An 18,357-nucleotide genomic window follows, 5' to 3' on the forward strand; every position below is an offset into this window, starting at 1 on the left:
GGGTGAGAACTCTGCTTTCCCAGGGCACATTTCCTATTCAAATTGAAATACATCAATGTTACAAACTGGGCTGTATCAACCTCTGATTCTCTAGGAAGATGGGAGGAAGGTAACAGCACTGCCCATTAACACTTCACCGCACTGCTTCGGAGACACTTCAGGTAACCCCATATTCAACTTTCTGAAATCAAGCCAACGTGCTGGCACTGATGATTCACGAGCGGATTGTTTGTAAATTCCCAAAAGCCACCAAGCTGCTTTATTTTTTCTACTCTGTAATGATTTGCCAAATCTCTAATGGCAGGAAAATTACGACTCCAAATGCTTACAGGGTGTCAATTTTCAGATTGCTGACAATGGTCTATTATTCCAGATGTCCATCTTTTAACTGCATAATGGTAAGATTAAAATTACTGAGAATTATGCCCTCTTAAGGAGAACTAAACAGCAGCTCTTAGGGAAGCAAAACTTATTTAGTAATAATAAATTTATAGATATAAAGCTAAACCTTTTGCGGCCCACTGCCCACAAATCAGAAGGATTATCTTGAGATTAACACTCATGTGAAGTTCATTATTAGTGTATTAAAATGTAAAAGCAGAAGGATAAGAAGAGAGTTCCTACTCCAAACTACGTGTATTACAGAAGTAGCATGCATGGGTGAAGGTGACACAGAGATTACGATTGAGACAATGACAAACGTGCCACAGCAGCTGTTTGCTTTCGCTATTTTTTTCCTTCTCTCTAAACACACGGTGCCCTTACATCCCCTTCTCCAAAAGCAGGCAGGTTAAGCTGGTTGAGAAGGACGTCTGGGTACCAGGCTGACCCGCGGAGCGCTCGCAAAGATGGTGCATTTGGGGCGCGCTCTTGTCCCAGCGTACAGGCTACGCGTACTTTAGCAAAAGCCTTAAAAAAATTAAAACCACCCGTCCAGGCAGCAGGAAGAAAGAGGAAGACAGGACAGAGGAGACTGCAGAAGGAAGCCACAAGGTCAGGTCCATAGCCTGGATGAGGAATGGGCTTGCCAAAAAACCCGTTCTCCTTGGGAGGAGCGCGGTGGTGATGCTAACCCCCGGGGGAGCGCAGCCTCCACACGCAGCTCTGGTTCAAAGGTCCAGCACAGCCAGAGGAAGAGCCCAAGGAAGGAGCGTCGTGCACATTTGCAGCTGACACTACTGCAGAAAGAACAGCCCCCAGCAGCCCCCGCACCATACGCACCCTTCTGCCATGGCTGCAAAGGAAAGCGGAGAACGATCCCAGGCTGATGTTAACCTTGCAAAAACTAAGACAAAGAAGCGCTTTGAATCCAGAGTCGTCTTGTGATCCGACGTGTAGAGCTGCACAAGGTAGGGGATAGTACAGGGACAACAGAGAGGGCAAGACAGACTCTTTCTTTTGCTGTGCAGGCTTGAAAATACAACCATTTCCGGCATGGCCTGGACAGGAACTAAGAGAGGAAAGAAATGCTGTCATAGTAAGATATGCAAAAGATCTGTGGAAGAGACATAAAGCCAGAAAGTGGGAAGAGAAAATGAGGAAGAAATTAAGAGAATGAGAGAAAGAAAGAAAGAGATGGGTCACCACAATGTGAAACCCGGTTCATTTCTCTGTTTCAAATGGGTCATTACAGGCGAGAAAGTTTCCTCCAGCAGCACAAATACAGCTTCTTCAGAAACACTGATCTCTGTGCAAACAATAACCTCACAGCCCCAGCTGGGAGGAGACCATCACTGCCAGAGCAGAAACGGGGGTAGGGACAGCCTGCATGGCTTTTCAAAGCAGCACAAACCATGAAGTGTTACGCAAGTGTTAATCCTCAATTGCTAGACCAAGACTGACTTCATTTCTCAAAGTCAAATTGCCACCCATAGATGGGGAAGTCCCCTCTAGGTCAGTGTACAACCTAATGTATAGATCAAGCTGTCACTGTCCTGATGATGGGCATCTTTCAGGCCAGGAGGACTCACAACAGCGGGCTCAAATTCATACCCCACCAGTTGTTTTTGTTTTAAATTCAAACAGACAGTGTATGCTTGAGATGTATGGCGGTGTATTGTGGCAGTGTATCAAAGACAAATTGAACCTGGTGATGCATCACCTTTAAAATACTCCAGTGAGGGTCAAATAGGACCCGTGCCACAGACAGGAGTTTGACAAATCTTTGCACGATGCAGTAGGAGTGCCTCATCTGCCACTAGCTCCAGCTCCGAAGCAGCCGTAGCATCAGCTCCTCAGCCTGGTCTGAAACAGTGCAGCTGGCCCGGCTGCTGTTCTCATCTCAGAAATGGTTGAAAGTGACTCTGAAGTAAATAAATAAACGGGTAGCTGACTCATTTGCTAGCACACAGCACTGGCATGCAATAAAGTGGGGGAAAAAAAACAGGTCTTTTACTCCCTGTGTCAGCAGACAAGCAACACAATTGCAAAAGGACCGGTATTTTGGAAGAAGCAATGCACATAAGGAGCACAGCTGTCCCTAACAGCACGTAATGCAAAGTTCATCAAGGCAAAGTTCATCAGTGAATGAATTACAACACATAAATCAGAGATAAAAAGATTAAAGAAACAAGAGTTCAGTATGCCACCCTGGCCATGCCTGGCAGAAGCCTAACAGAGCAGGAATAATGCTGATAGCTCCTTCCAAAACAATTTGTTTCTTCGTCTACAAGAGATCCCTTAACTTTGTCAACCTTCCAACAATTTTCTCTAGTAAGCCTTTCTTATTCTAGCTTCAAGTGATCCTCTTCAGTCCCTACAGGGAACCCAAACATTAGAGGTAGTTGCATACATCTCATTCCTACTCCCTGACTTCTATGCTCATTTCTTTATGCATCCAATAAAACTTAAAAAATGACAGTCCCTTGGTGATTTGTTGAAGTTGTAAGATACATCCTCAATGATGTATCAATTAAACACAAAAGTTAGCCAATATCAAAGTATTTTGGTGCAATTCAGTGAGAACACTGCATACTGTACAAGTGTGTTATTTTATGCCATAGCAACTAAAAAGCCTTTTCCCAAGAAGAAATGTAGCTTTATACACGTAAATATATACAGACATGTATATGAATAGACACACACATATACATGTATATACACATGCACAGATGCCTCATTCTTTCTAAAAAGTCCAAAATAATTTAAAACTTAATGAAAGCAATTCTCAGTATTACGAGTTAGGACCAAGCATATATGCTAGGAAAAGTCTTCAACTAATTTTTCAAATACTTTGGGTGGGGGAAGGGGTAAATTTAATGGCAATTACATGATTAGTGGTACTCAGTACAAGCTTAGGTTGAAAACACTGCTTTCGGATGGTTCCTTTTGAGCAGTTTAGTATCATATACTGACATTCCCAAATGACTTTTCGGCTTTTCCTTTTGAAACAATTTCTCAATGGATACTCATTTTAATAAAAAGTTTAAAAAGCAAATGCCACACAAAACAATGTTTTGTTTACACTTGGACATTTGAATCAAATCTTTTTTTTTCCCCATCTTCAGTAAGAAAAAGTAGAAGAAAAGAAAACAGGTTGATCCTAAACTATTTTTCAATCTTTCTTTTCCCGAGTCAGCCACCACCAAAGCTAATTATCTGGCTCGCAAGCTTAATACCAGCCCCATGCCATTACTTTCCAAGAACTGGACTGTCATATTATGGCACTAAGATCACAGGCTTTTTTGAAGGATGAGTCACTCACATAAGTTTTTGGCTTTCCAAAGTGACTTAACAGACAGCCCTTAGTGCCAGACTCATCTGTACCTCTTGACTGCAGAAGGGATGAAGTTGTGGCCAGTGAGAAATTGCCACATATGAACTTGTAGGGTGAAGCTAGGCTAATTCCTGCAGAAAAAATCACTACATCTCTTAAGTATCTGCAGGAGTGTTGACCACCTGAGTAATTTTGCAGTTTGTGCACCATGTCAGCATTCCTGTTTCACAGTAAACCCCGCACTTCCCAAATGTTAGTTCAAACCTTTTCAGATCACCAACTTTATTCCTCCTCGGTGATGTTAAACATTTCGCTAATCAACGCCAGGAAAAGGCAGCATGTCCTATCTTTACCTTCCAATGTTTCCTCCATGTCTGAGGCACTGTTCCACAGACAGCAAAAAACGTGGGATGAGGAACAATCCCACTGTGCAATCAAGAGAGGTGAAAGAGCCAGAGGTGAAAGAGCCAGGCACCAGCTGTGACTCCAGCGGCTGGAGCATCCCAGCAGCAGGAACCCACCTGAGACCGGTACCACCAGTGAGCAGCTGCAGTCCACTGGTCAAATTCTTGGAGATCAAAGTCAAGCACCAATGCATGACTTAACTCACTGGATCACACTTGTAATTCTCCTATTATTTGATACCTATCTACTGAAAGCAAAACATGCTTCAGGTAATGGCTGCAGGATGTCCTCTCACTGATTATATACCATACTCTTATTGTCTCTCTCTCCTTTCTCACAGACTATTAATACATGCCACATTCAGAGTACACAACAGTATTTGCTCCATGTGTTTTACTGAGTGCAACCTGGTACAACTGTTATTTAACACATCAGCTTGGAATCTGGTTTCTCAAAGCCCCCCACTTGAAGTCCTCAAAACCACATATTAACAATGTCATACGTACCAAAACTCCTTTTTGCTTTTGATAGTCCAATGTAGTTCTTTAAAGCAGAAAACTAAAGCTTATTCTGCTGCTTTAGCAAAAGCACAGTAAAGTAATAAGCTTAAATCTTCAAAATTTAACTTCCAGCTGTGACAAGTGAATATTCACCAGCATGAAGAAAAAAAAAAAAAAGACTTTTCAGTCAACACCTGTCATTGACTTTCTTCTAACACCCTGAACCAAGTTATTCTTCTGGAGAGCGTCTTTTCACTGACCACGTGCAAATGCAAGAAACAATTTTTAAGGAAACGTGAAGCTTTTTTAACAGGCTAGTCCAAATAAGCATGACTAAACATGTTAAAGACTGTGGCCTGAAGCAGTACATCCAGCAAGTATCTACGATCCATCATTTCTTATTTTAGAGTCTGATCCAGAGAGACAGAAAGCAGAGGAAAGCAACCTGTGGTAGCAGACAAGCAATCAGAAAGGCAAGAATTGCAGACTGGAAATTAAGGAGTTGCAAATTACCCTTTTTTCACTCAAGGCAACAGGAAACCTATGGATCTCCATATCAACCACTTCCCATTCACCTCTGAACCAGCTCTTTACAAAAAATGGTATTTTGGCAATGCCTTGTCACTTTCACGCAAACTTCTCTATTTAATCAAGTTCACCCTAAGACAGAAATGATGAGACAACATCCATCCCTCCAGAGCACTCACCCAAAAACAAGAGCAAAAGACCACCACCCCACATGGAAGATCCTGTGCTGCACATGCAATACACAGGAAGCCAGTTAACGCTTTAGTATTTTTTAAAGTAGGTTAACAAGCTCCCAAGAGAGCCCATTAACTTAGAATTAAAATTGAATAAAACAATGTTTTGGGAAGAGACTTTCTCCTTTATGCCCCAAGACGCTGAACTCTCTCTGCTTTCTTTGGCTCTGGGGAAAATTTTGATTTCTCTGTCTCCATTAACGTTTGTTCACACCACTGCTCTAAGGTTCTTTGCTTCTGGTGCTCAAGGGGCTCCACATCAAGCCTCAGTATCTTCAGCTGATTTCCCTAGGGCATGCTGGCAGACAATGAGATGGAGATAATGCAACCTCTCAGGTTCTGCTGCTATAGGAAAAGGAAATCCCCATCATTTCAGCACACATAAAACAAGGGAATGAAAGCTCATCTGGAAAGAAGCTCTTACCCTTCTAACATCTTTGCTACATACAGCCTACATTCTAACATTCCTTCGATACACACAGATCAGTGTTTACGTACTACAGCAAACTACAACAGCTTAAAAGATGCACAGAAATCAGCGTGTGTTTAGGCAAGCTTCCTGAAGCATCTGAGTGTATGACAATAGAAGGATGTTTCCATCCGTGTAACAGTGAGCCTTGGAAGCTTTACTTTCAGAAAACAAGTTCACTAATGGAAATGAGTAATTACTAGAAAATCTTTAAGCACCTGTAGGACAAAAAGAAACCAAACCACTTTTTCCTATCTGAGGATCAAGAACTATTTATCTCTCAACTGTATTTTTATTGCCATATTAGCCAATCACTCCATCCACCTCCTGAGAGAGAGAGGCAGGTGAAGGGGTTATTTTCCCTAAAACACATCTCTTGCTACTAACAAAAGTCTCAGTAACCACCTTAAGCACAACATTTGAGACTGTTGTCTTCTAACTATGTCTCAAGAAAGAGAGCATGCTTCGGCACGCAGTGAAAATTTTGCACCAAAACCATAGTAATCCCCAGCTGAAAGACAGAAGGTTCTGTATTTGCGCAGAGAAAATGCCAGCTTTCAACAGTTTACCCCCTCCCAATCCTCTTCTCAAAGAGGAGAGAAAAAAGATTTTTGTTCTCCGCACAGATATGAATCAGAGGATGTAGGTAAGCACAAACTGTCAGTGACACCTGTTAGAGGCAGCAGTAATGCTGCCATCCTGTTTCTACACCACCTTTGTCATTTCCATGTGGATGAGGCACAAGAGCCCTACGCTGATGCTGGGTCCAGGAGAGAGGGTTCCTGAGGGGGCAGTGAAAGGGAGAAAAAAAGCTCTGAAGAAGTATTGCAGCGCAGGACCAGCAGATCAAAACCATCCCCTTTCTACTCCCATGCTTACCCCTGCTGCCAACTCCCAGCAATGCTTGCGTTTTTAACAGATCTACTCACTCTCAAACCCTAGCTAAGGGCAAAGACAGGAGATAAATGAGAAAAGCATTTCAGGCAAACTACAGCCGTCAGAACATGGTGGTGTTACACGTGTTTATTTTAAGTCTTGTGATCTTTGTGACTGGCATGGCATGGAAAGCTGTACCCACATTAACACATACCAAAGGAAGGAAGTGTTTCACTGGTAGATGTCCAAGCATTTTAATCTAGACACTTAGAGGAAACAAAATGTGTGTTCAAAATATAAAATCTGCAGCGCTATTTACCCAACCCTCCAAAACAGAGGAGGCCTGGTGTTAAGGAAAGAGCAGAGTTGAAGGCTACGTTTAACAGCTTTATTACTTATCTGATTTAAAAAAAATAAAAAATAAAGCAAGCTATTTATTGTTCCACAGCAACACATTAATAAGTCTTTGGCTTTAAATCTTCCTTATCCCCACAGTACACATTAACACTCCAAGACTACTTACGTTTGCAAGTTTTGGAACTGAAAATCATCTTCTTGTTTAAAGAAACAACTTACAAAATATAAAGCAGAACTGATGAACACAGTATTTTTTCTGTGTAAAAGCGATGAAAAGTAAACGCAGTTTAGAGATGGAATAAAGAGAAACAGATGCAAGAGGGCATTTAGGTCTTGCATATGCTGTACACTGTTTTTTGGCTCTGCTAACAAATTAATATTAACATCAGTTGAGAAACTAGTAAGTCACACGTATTGAAAATGTATTTAATACACAGCAGAAAAACATCATTTTTAGTAATCTGCCCAATTACACTTCAATATTTCCTAAAGTAAAAAAAGAAAAAAAAACCTTCAATACTCATTTCCATTTAAGTTTTGCTTACCTCTGCTCTTGTGGATGTTCCTCCACATCCTCCTCAGAATCAGCCTAACAAAGAAAGAAAATACCACGTAAGGATCTCAGAATTGCAACAGCATGCACTGGACATATGCACCATTTCTAACCCCTCTGAAGTTCGACTCTATTCTAACTTGTCTGGAAAAAGAAAAAAATCAAAAATCTAAAATTCCTCCAGCGATTCCTTTGTGGTCCAAGTAAGGTGGATGTTGGCCATCCCACTTGCGGTTACAGCTCATTTTGCCAAATAAATGGTGTCTTATCATGGCTATTCCATTATTTTTTCAAACGTTGATTTAACAGACTTATTTTCCATTTATACCAATGCATCTAAGATTCTGTTCATACATACAATTTCAATTTGAAAACATCAATTGCCCTCAAGCTACAGGAAGGCTGATTATTTCCACCTTCAAATTACGTGCCCTGTGTAAGTAAATGTCATTCACCAGTATCTGAGCAAGCATGATGTGTAAAACCTTGAAATTCAGGTCACACGGTAACGCCAAAAGCAAAGGCAAGGCAGCAAGTTCTAACTAAGGCAGCAAGATCCCAAACCCAGATCTTACCAACAATCAGCAAAACGTACAAAAATCGTGCAGAGCTTAAGCTTACAGCACAGCAGCTCAGCTCAATTGTTGGACAAAGGTAATTTTCGAGACGTGCAGGAAACAAACCATGGCAGCTTGCAGCTGACCACTAAACACTTTGAAGTGTCTAAAGAAATGAACTCAAGCGTTGGTTCAACGAGCTCCCTGCAGGAAATCCATTTAAAACAAGCAGGTAGCTGTGTTCTGGACCGGCTGAAATTTCCAGGAGAGCTGTAGGTATAATTCAAAGCGGAGCATGTTACAGCAGCCCAATCTGCTCTGATGTAATGAGGCACAACTTCGGGGCGATTAACATTTTCGAGACGAGGTCACGGTTCTCCTGCCAAGCACAGCTGGTAAGCTTTCCCAGCCACTGCAGAAGCAGGTGATGGTTCCACAAGACACCAGATAAGACTGTAGCAATGAAAAGGTAGGAAAAAAAATAAAAAGAAAACTTTAAAATTAAGAGAGAAAACCCTCCACCACTCCTCCCACACATTTTCCATTTAACTGCATCACTCACAGGCCACAAGACACTAGCTTTCACCAGCTTTTGTTTTCTCTACACAATGGGGGAAAAAAAAAAATCACTTCGTCGTCCAGGTCCATCGCGTGGTTCTGCAGCACGGGCCCACCTGGAGGTCCTGTGGCCAGCGTTCATGGAGGCCTGGCAACCTCCTCCAAAGACCAAGCAGGCAAAGGTTTGCTAGACCCTACCTGAAAGGCACAACACAAAAGCACCACCCATTTTCCAGTTTCTCCAAGCTCGTGCCACATTTCCAGGACCTTGGTACCATAACACACAAAATCAGAGGACTCCTCATCCACCTCTCCCAGGAACAGCTTTTCTGCCACACAGACTGGCAATCTATCCTCATTTTAAATGGCTTAACTCTTCCTTTAAATGGTTTAACATCTGCCAGGCATTAGAAACCTGGGACTGTCATTACAGTGTTCACTCTTAACACTCATTATCTTTGCATTGACTACTTCTCTTCTTCATGTTTTGTTAAGCAATGACGAAGAAAAACGTTCCCAATCTATGGTGCGGCCACAGCATGAAAATTCAACTGTGCAAGAAAAAAAAATATATAAATAAAACCATGCTTGACTTAGGAGCACGCATGAAGAGCTCCATTTCCAGCGTTCTCCAACCTTCTTCCCTCCTCTGTATATGTCACGTATACGTCATGCTACACACAGACTGAGGATTTAAAAAAGAAAAAGAAGGCAAAGCCAGCAAGCTTTATCCAGCTACAATTTTGCCATACAAGTACTACGAGGGGCTAGAAGGAAACAGCTCCTGAGGCCGAAACGCAGGCCACAGCAGCCTATCCATGACAGGAAAGAAAAAAAAAATCCCCTTTCTCCAAACCTCATCCTGAATACAGGCAGGCGCTTATCTTGTGCCCTGAAAGAGCCTCCCTCATGTCACACAAGGCATGAGAGCCTGGTCTGACAGTTTCTGCATAATCTGCATGGCCAGCCAGTCTCAAAGTCATATCAGCACCATCCAGAAGCTCAACTGGGAGGCTGGAAGAAGCCTTTTAACAGCCCAAAGAGGAACATAATCCCACCCTAAGTCTGTCTCGGGCTTTCACACAATTTGTGTGCCTTCAGACAAGCCCTGCTTTGAAGTAGGTGACTCCGTATATTCAATTTGTGCATGGCTGATAGGATATGCCTCTCTTAATGACATACTGCAGTGCCACATATCTCAGATACATATGCAAGATCAAGGTCTTCATCAGCTTTCGCAACTGGCAGACTAATTAACCTTATTAGCCCCTGAGCAGCACTGAAGAACAGGAACTGAAGACAAGTCTCTACTACACGGGCCAAAAGGAAAAGAAAAAAATATGTATCTTTCAGACCTAGACAGAATCTTTACGGTGAAAGCCCACACAGCTCCGTATTTGCCCCTTGCCTGTAACTGACTATAATACAGCAAATATTGTGGCACCTTCCTTTTTCTCCAAAATTCAATACCTGAAACATTATCACAATAATCTGAAATAAGCAGTCACTGTAACTTCCTACATGCCTGCAAAGAAATTCAAATGTACTCAAGGCGTTCCTCTAATGAAACATCTTGCTCATGTCCTACACACAACATGCATAGACAGAAGAAAACCCATTACATCAGATAGACACAAACAGACACGAGGAAAAAAAAAAGGTTGGTACATACTACCTTTGATGCCTTGCTGTCATTTTCAATCGTAAGACCTCAAATTTAGCCTTCATTATTTCACTTTAAAATTAAATTGAAGGGGCTAAAAGGAAAGCATTGAATGTCCTCCTCCATATATACCTAATTGGCTTGGCCCTGCCTTTAGATTCTCAGAGTAATTACCACAGCAGTCTCCGATGGAGATAATCACACTACATCAGTTCCCCAGTACCTCTTTTAAGTGGTGTCCATCGTAAATAGCAGATGGCATTTGTGTCTCTCCTTTCATTTTTTTGTGGCTGTGGATACAGAAGGCCAGATCCCCTTACCATGCTTCTCCTTGAGTTCTTTTCTCTCCTCTTTAGAGGAAAAAAAAAAAACAACAAAAAACACACGTAACTAACTCCACTGCAGTTTTGTACTAAGTTTGACTGTGTATATTTGGAGCTTTTTCAGCCTTTCATGGTGAAGGGCTTGAGTGTCAAGTCCTACCCAAAGAGCTCTTCTCCTGAGCATTTCAGTTAAATAAGTATTAACAGGTTACATACAACCAAACCCACAAAATAATAAAGAGTTTGAATAAAAAACACAACTGCTTTAATCAAGGCTCTCCCAATTGGTATCTTCCACGTCAAAATCCTACTGGCTTTCCATTCATCTCCCAACCGTCAAGGCTGGCAAGACTTCATATTCTTCAGCATCAGTGACAAGTACCAGGAAGCAAAACAAAAATCCAGCCACCCTGGAGATGTTTCGTGTCATGATACTATAAAAAGGAGGTGGAGGAAGAGGAGGAGAACACAGGAGCTCTGCGGCCACACTACCTTTACAAAGAAAGAGGAACTCGGCCCTAAGGGAACACTGACACCACCTCGGGCTGGAAAACTGAGCCCATTTCAAAGCAAAAAGGAAGAAATACTAACGCTGGAGGAAGACGGATGGAAGCACGCTATCCTCCCCGAGTTCAGGGGCCCACGCACCCCCTCACAGCCCGCGATGCCCGGCCACCCTTCAGGCTTGGCCATGGGCCAGCAGCCACAGGTGAGCCACCACCCCCTGCGGCCGGGGCGTTTTCAGAGGGAGCCAAAAGCAAGAGAAACGCTCCCAAGGAGAGGGGAAGAAAAAAAAGGCGTGAAGCTACACACAGGAGGGAAGTTGGGAGGGCGCCTGCAAACAATGAGAGGGAAGCAAGAGGAAACAGAAGGTAGAGTGACGAGGGTGGAGGCGTGTAGGCCGCCGGCGGCTCCGCTCCAGCGGGCGCATTCGCAGAGCGCACGCAGACACAGCGATGCTACGAGAGGCCTGTGGAACGACTACAAAGATTAAAACACCTCCCCCTTCCTTGTAACACGATTTCTTTATTCCGCTTGTGATCTTGAAAACAAAAGCAGGCACAGGCAACTTGGCAGCTGACTGGGCGACTGGCCGATCTAATTCCCATTCTCAAATGCTGCATGCAGCAAGAAATGCTCAAAATTGCTATGTCACAGACAGTTGATGATGCATGGAAAATAAGATAATAGTGCAAAGCCACTACAGAAAGGGAAAAGCATCATTCAGACAGTGCTGGTAGCCTGCCAAAGCCAGGCAAAAGGACTGGACAGACAGGACAAGCTCATCTCTACCCCGTTCAGAGCTCGCAACACGCGGGCAGGGTACAGGTACATTGGGAGAGTGGCACGCATGGCTCCTTCCTGGGATTCTTCCTTTCTGCATGGGAGGTCCTTGCTGTTGTGCTGCACTCCTTCCTGTCCGTCTGTCCTTCCTTTCCTCTCTCCTCAACAGAAGAGGAAGAAGGCGATCAAGAAACCAGGATGCTTCCCATGCCCAACGCCTTCCCCTGGGCCCATCTTTAAACAGATGGATGAATCTACTCGTGAGTATTCCCTGTCAAACAACATTTCTTACCCACTCAAGAGCCAGGAAGTTATTCATCCTACTAGATCCTTACCATCACATCACCACTGTTCTGGTCCAGTGACGCTGGCAATAACCGCCTGGGTGTCTACCTGGGAAAGCCTGCTCTCGCAAGGAAGAGAACATGGACAACCTCCTTACAGCAGCAAGTCAGATCCTTTTCTTTTTGTGGAGTGTGGCCACCAGCAAGCAGCAAATCTCTTGTGAGTTTAACCATCCCTCCAACACAGGAAGGGAAGTCAAATGTTAACAGGTGAAGAGGTTTTCTGAATCTCAAGAGCTAATGCTAACACCCCTGCCAAGCTCCTCACCAACCCATAAGGCAGCAGGGCGACAACGCTGAATTGTTTTCACTAGCTCAGACATAGCATAATAGGTACGTACCAAAGGTGATCGAAACAGGGCAACGCTTGGTCCCTCAGGAGCTCAGAGAAAAGCTACAAATAGCAATAGCAGGCCAGCGGCATTGCTCCTCATTAGAGGAGGAGTCAGTCCATCACTAAGGAGATGGCCCATCAACACATCCACAGGCACACAGAGAAGTCTCCTTTCCTCTTCCTGCTAACTGGAAAGGCAGCTTCAAATGGGTCATCCAGCCACAAGCCTGAAAAGAGCTAAGTAAAGCCAAAGCCCACAAGGGAATAGAAATTTGAGCACCAGGGCTGGGCCTGGAACCACACTTGGGTTTTAAAACCTGACTGCAGAACCTGTTTCTGCTTGAGCAGTGTCCTACGACGCAGATGCTGCTTGCACCTCCAAGCTCCAAAGAGAAAGCTATGTAAAGCAGTCTTTGCACCACCAGCGCTCACAGACACTGGTTCATCTGTCTCTTAAAGTCAACGTTTTACTTCAGCGAGCCCATCGTGATTTCTTCTCACTCTGTTGCAACTGAAATTAGGTCTGTTTTCTTCCCTGCATACCCAGTGCTGCATCTACAGAAACGAAAGAACAGGCTCATCCTTTTCGCTGCTGCAAGGGTTCAGCAGGACCATGCACTAAAGGACAACAAGTTCCAGGGCCATTCACGACTGGTTTTGCTGCAGCCACACCAGAGCTCGTTTTTTGAGGATGCTCAAGAACAAAGTGTTTTCCAAGAGGACCTAATCTTCTTGGGAAGTAAACATTATGTAATCACCTCTCTGCTATGAGAAGCAACTATAAACAACTGCATTACGTGGTCCTACATCTAATGCATCTTAATGTCTTCAAGGTAAAGGCTAACAAGCAAGAGGCAGACTTCACCGAGCACCTCTGGCCACGGAGACTCTGCACCTTCCGCCAGCTGTTACCGTATCTACACTTCTGAATAGCACCAGGCAAATTCAGAACAGCATAACAGATAAAAAAAAAAGGGGGGGGGGAGGGGAGGGAGAATATGAAATGTACAACAGAAAATGCTTCCATAATACCAGAACAGAGAAAGCTGGGCCCCAGGAAGCAGCGTCAATCGGCAGCTAGCTGCGGTGAGGAATAACACTTGTGCTGTTTTTCCCCCACATCAGTGGATAATCGGTGGTCGAGCACTGAACGCAGAAGGGCGTAATGGCTCGGGAGAAAGGAATTGCTCTGCTTTCCCTCTCGCACAAGACGGCGTCCCTAAGGACTGATTCTCCCCAGTTATAAGCCTGGTGCCTTGAAGTCTAGGAAGGCACAGCTCGACATATGGCAGAGTCCGTCACCGCGAGTTAAATGACTGCCTCGAATGCCATAAACTCCAGGCCACCGCTGCCAGCACTCCTCCTCCTGCACAGGCTCCGCCGCGTATTTTTACCGTTCCAGCTCCTCTCCCCATGCAGATTTCTGCAGTTTTTGCCACCGCTCGACAAAACGAGCTAAACAAAACCAAAATGCACCACGACGGGGGGAGTGACATCATAAATGATGTGTCATTTGAGGGGGGGGGGAAAAAATAAAAATGGCTTCACCTGAGCGGTGCTGCGAAATATAAATATATGCATATTTACTGCGTGCGCATTTGGCGTTTGCCACGCAAAGGCGCAGGCAGGCACGCTCGGCCTTTAAAAAATAAAGGGAAAAAGAATAAAATAAAAAAAAAAAAGGAAAGCGGAGGAAATAAAACTAATAAAGCTGCCCCCCCCCCCGGGTGCAGGGGCGGAAGGCGTGCAGGGGAAGCAGCCCCCATGAACATGGACGCCGCCTGACAGCACGGCCCCCCACCCCCGGCCCAACACCCCGACCCCATAAGCCCCCCCCCGCCCCCAAAAGCGCCCCCCGGCCCCCCTCACCTGCGCGGGCAGCAGGAGCTCGCCCTCCTCGGCCTGCCACAGCTCCACCACGCCGGGGATGGGCTCGATGGCTGCGGGCAGAGAGAGAAACCGCACATGTACCCACCGCCGGGGGGCACGGGGGCAGCGGGGGGGGCGCGGGGCCAGCCGCGGCCGCCCGCCTTTGTGTCCCCGGGCTGCCACCGCGGCAGCGCCCCGGGGACGGGGGCGGCGGCCCCGCTCTCCCCCCCCGCAGCAGCAGCAGCAGCGACAACAGCGGCGGCGCCCCCCCGGGCCGTCCCCGGCGCTCACCTTGCCCCTGCGCCTCCCCGGGTCGGAAGCAGGGCAGCAGGACGTGGAAGACGCCCAGCAGGAGGTTCATGGCCGCGGCCGCGCGGCAGTGCCCGCCGTGCTGCGGGTAGCGCAGCCCCGCCATGCCGAGCCGCGCCGCGCCGTGCTGCGGCTGGGCGGGGGCGGGGGGCGGCGCCGCGCCGGGCAGGGCTCGCCCATCGCCGCAGAGGCCGCGCCCCCTTCCCCGGCCCTGTGCCGGGCTGGCGTGAGGCGGCGCCGCCATCTTGGCCCCCCGCGTTTTGGGGGCACCGGCAGCTTCCATCGCGGCCCCAGGGGCACCGGCAGCCTCCATCCCGGCCCCAAGGGCACCGGCAGCCTCTGTCCCAGCCTCCCGGTCAACGACCGGCAGCCACTGCCGGGGCTTGTTGGTGAGGCACCGCTCACGTCCCCTGGGCGCTAGCTGGGCTGGCGGCCCGTCCATCGTCAGCTTGCGGCTCCTGGCAGCCCGTTTGGTGCCACAATTGACCAAAATCGCGCTCCTGTTTCTGAACAGAGTTGCTGCCGGCTCCCCCTGCCTCCCCACCCAGCCTCATTAAATACGGGCAGGGGACCCGCACGCTCACCTGCCCTAGTCTTGCAATTTCCCCCCCTTGTGCATTTTTCATAGGAGGCTGCCCAGCGAAACACATCTGTACAATCACACAGAGGACTCAATCAATACAGGACAACCAGGACAACACTGAGTTATTTCCATAGTAGAGCCCATAAATGATTGAGACAAAAAAAAAAAAAAGCTTTACTTTTTATGGCTAGGCAAACCATTCAAAAAGAGGCACTTCCTCCGACATCTCAGATAAGCAAATCCCAAACTTCCCTGAGTATCCAAAAAAAAAAAAAAAAGCAGCAAGGATAGCTAACTTTCTTTTTATTTATTTTAAAAACCAGTGTTACTGTTGCAGTATCCACCACATGCTAGGTAATTCAAAAAATATGCTGACACGCTCTGTCCTCTCCTTGCCCTGCTCTGCCTACATTTTTTAGCACATACAGTGCATCCACTTGAAAGCGTGGTGGATCCTTGCACACAGCAGGATTTGCAGTCTCCTGCGGGACCCGCCGCGTTACAATAGCGTTCAAAGCTTTATAAGCTTCATTTAGTTTCAGAAAGCCTGTCGGAGCATTGTCTATGCTTAAAGAGGCATTTAAAACTAAAGCGAAGCTTTGAAAGCTTCAGAGACAATGACGCTGGGCTGCCAAAGCCCACGAGCTCAGGACACGTTTTGAAGAGATGGCATCATGTAGCAAGCATTGCACGCCGGGCTCTGAGCCCTGCAGTACCGAGGCAGGAGGGAGCAGTGAACAGAAAATGTGGACTGCATGCTGAGTTTATGCAGCTACGGGTCTGTGCAAAGTGTCCTTAATTCTGAATTGTTCCTGCCCTTGAGACCAGCACACATACATATTTATTCTCTGGGTCTGTAATGATTTCCAAGCCATTGCTATGTACATTTCTGTGTTGTAAAGGGTAACAGACGACAAGCCCCGGAGCGTGCATGATAGAAACTGCCCACGGTGCTGCAGCCGTGCCAGGGGAGCTGCTGAAACCTGAGGATTTGTCCGGCTTTGAATCCTCCTCAGCCCTGTGACGCTGGGTTTGTATGGGTGCCATTCACACCCCCTGCGAAGAGGGCTTGCCATCCGTGTAACCGTGCCGACCATAGCTCGAGCCAAGAGGAAAACATTCCTCCAAAACCAAACGGTAGCCAGTCCTCAGCCTGCGGTGGCACCAAGTCCATGCACATGGGTTTGGAAATAAGTAAGTGCCTCCCCGCTGCACGCCGAGTCCTGTCACTAAAAGCAGAGTGCCCTCACAAGGAGGCCCATCACCGCCAGCAGGCTGCCTTCGCTTCCCCCGGATCACCGTTCTTCCTCAGGGCTCAGCTGCAGGCAAAACGCTCGATGGAGCAGAAAAGGAGACAGCGCAAACCACGGCGGAGTTGCCATGTGGTTTAATTTTCAGCTTCAGATGGTTTTAATACGGGCGAAATGCATTTCTACTTAATGTCAGCCCAGCTGGACTATTTTTCACTGCGACCAAAAATTAATAAAATAAACCAGTTGGGGAAAAATAAGGGGCATGGGAAGCATTAGTCCAAAGTGTTAAACCCTGATAGAGGCATATATATATATATATATATCCTGCAGCATTAACTGGGGAAAAGTCTGGCTGTCCAGGATGCCAGCAGTGCCATGTAGGTGCACTTGACGGAGGAAGATACGCTGATCACGTGGAAATACACAGCACGAAACCAAGAATAATTTCAAAATGCATTCAAATTGGAAAGACTACTGTTAAAAAGACTACTGTGATACAGAAAAACTATTCTGAAGCTCTTGTATGAAATGCTGAGGTACTGCTATCCCAGGCATGACACTGGAGAACAGCACCGCCAGACTTCTGTGTAAGTGTGAGAAGGATTTGCCCAAGCTGGCCCCGCAAGCCAGGATGCCACGTTCGTGGGTCCCAGACGTGCTCCTGTTAAGGAGCCAAACGTGTTCATTTCTTCATGGTGTAACAGAGGAGAAACTGCAAAGCTGCAAGCTGCAGTTATGCGACTGAGCAACTGCTGCGATGAAAAGGTGCCGCTGTGCAAAGCTGCAACCCCCCAGCGTAGGCAGCAGGCTGGGTTTCACTTCCACTTGAAACTGAGGGGGGAATTTAGGAATCTTTGAAAAACACCGTAAGGAGCCAGGTTTGTGAAGTACCAGGGATTTTTCATGCCACAGGCTTGAGACCGGCTCTATTCGCACACACCAGACAGAGCCCCCGCAGCCAGCCCTGCTGGTTTGATATCATTTTCTTTTTCCAGGAGTCTTCACCAGAACTCTTGCAGCATGGTGGGGTTGCAGGGAGGTCCAAGCCACCCAAAGGAACACCAAAAGAGCAGCTTTTTTCTCTTATTCCTACAGCAGTCTAATTAAGACATCTTAATCACCTTTCAGATGTTACATAGAGAAGCGCTCTAGAAAAATCAGACAGTTTGGACACTTTGAAGATCTTATTTCCCAGAAAGCAATTTTAGACTTGGCAGTGGTTTTTCAAAGAACATCTGCAATTCCCTGCAGCCTTAAGTGCTGTCATTTTCTTCTGAAAATGCCACTGTCACTTACACAGCATCCTTCCAAATAATTGCATGGAATTGCAGTTGCGTACGGGAATTGTCCAGCGGCAGCAGCTGGGCAGGAGGTGCTGCAGGCCAGCGCACAGCCCAGCTCCTATCGGCTGCAGCGGCCTCCTGCCTCATTCTCCACACACCGTGCTGGAAATTTGCTCTGCAGCATGCCCGATGGCCATGCAGGGCTGCTTTTCCAAACAAAAAAAACCTCTGAAAACACTGCATCCAGCCTAGGAAATACGTGGTGGTTACTCTAATATATTACGTGTTTATACCCAAAATCTGTTTAGGTTCCAACAAGAAATTAGAAGGTCTCTAACGTATAAAATTTCCTTTAGAACCT

General features: G+C 46.2%; 1 protein-coding gene across 3 annotated transcripts in view; it reads right to left on the reverse strand.

Annotated features, from left to right (window-relative positions):
• The window catches only part of TMEM131L (transmembrane 131 like), a 79,498-nt gene extending 64,471 nt beyond the window's left edge, over positions 1 to 15,027 (reverse strand). For all 3 annotated transcript variants that reach the window (XM_083833987.1, XM_083833988.1, XM_083833986.1), the window contains exons 1-3: positions 14,860 to 15,027; positions 14,569 to 14,639; positions 7,629 to 7,672 (exon numbers count right to left, since the gene is read on the reverse strand). In XM_083833987.1, the coding sequence (XP_083690113.1) occupies positions 7,629 to 7,672; positions 14,569 to 14,639; positions 14,860 to 14,983 (239 nt within the window). In that variant the 5' untranslated portion in view covers positions 14,984 to 15,027. The remainder of the gene's footprint in view (positions 1 to 7,628; positions 7,673 to 14,568; positions 14,640 to 14,859) is intronic.
• Positions 15,028 to 18,357: the final 3,330 nt, after the last annotated feature.

The sequence above is a fragment of the Anser anser genome (assembly GCF_964211835.1).
Source record: "Anser anser genome assembly, chromosome: 4".
NCBI lineage: Eukaryota > Metazoa > Chordata > Aves > Anseriformes > Anatidae > Anser > Anser anser.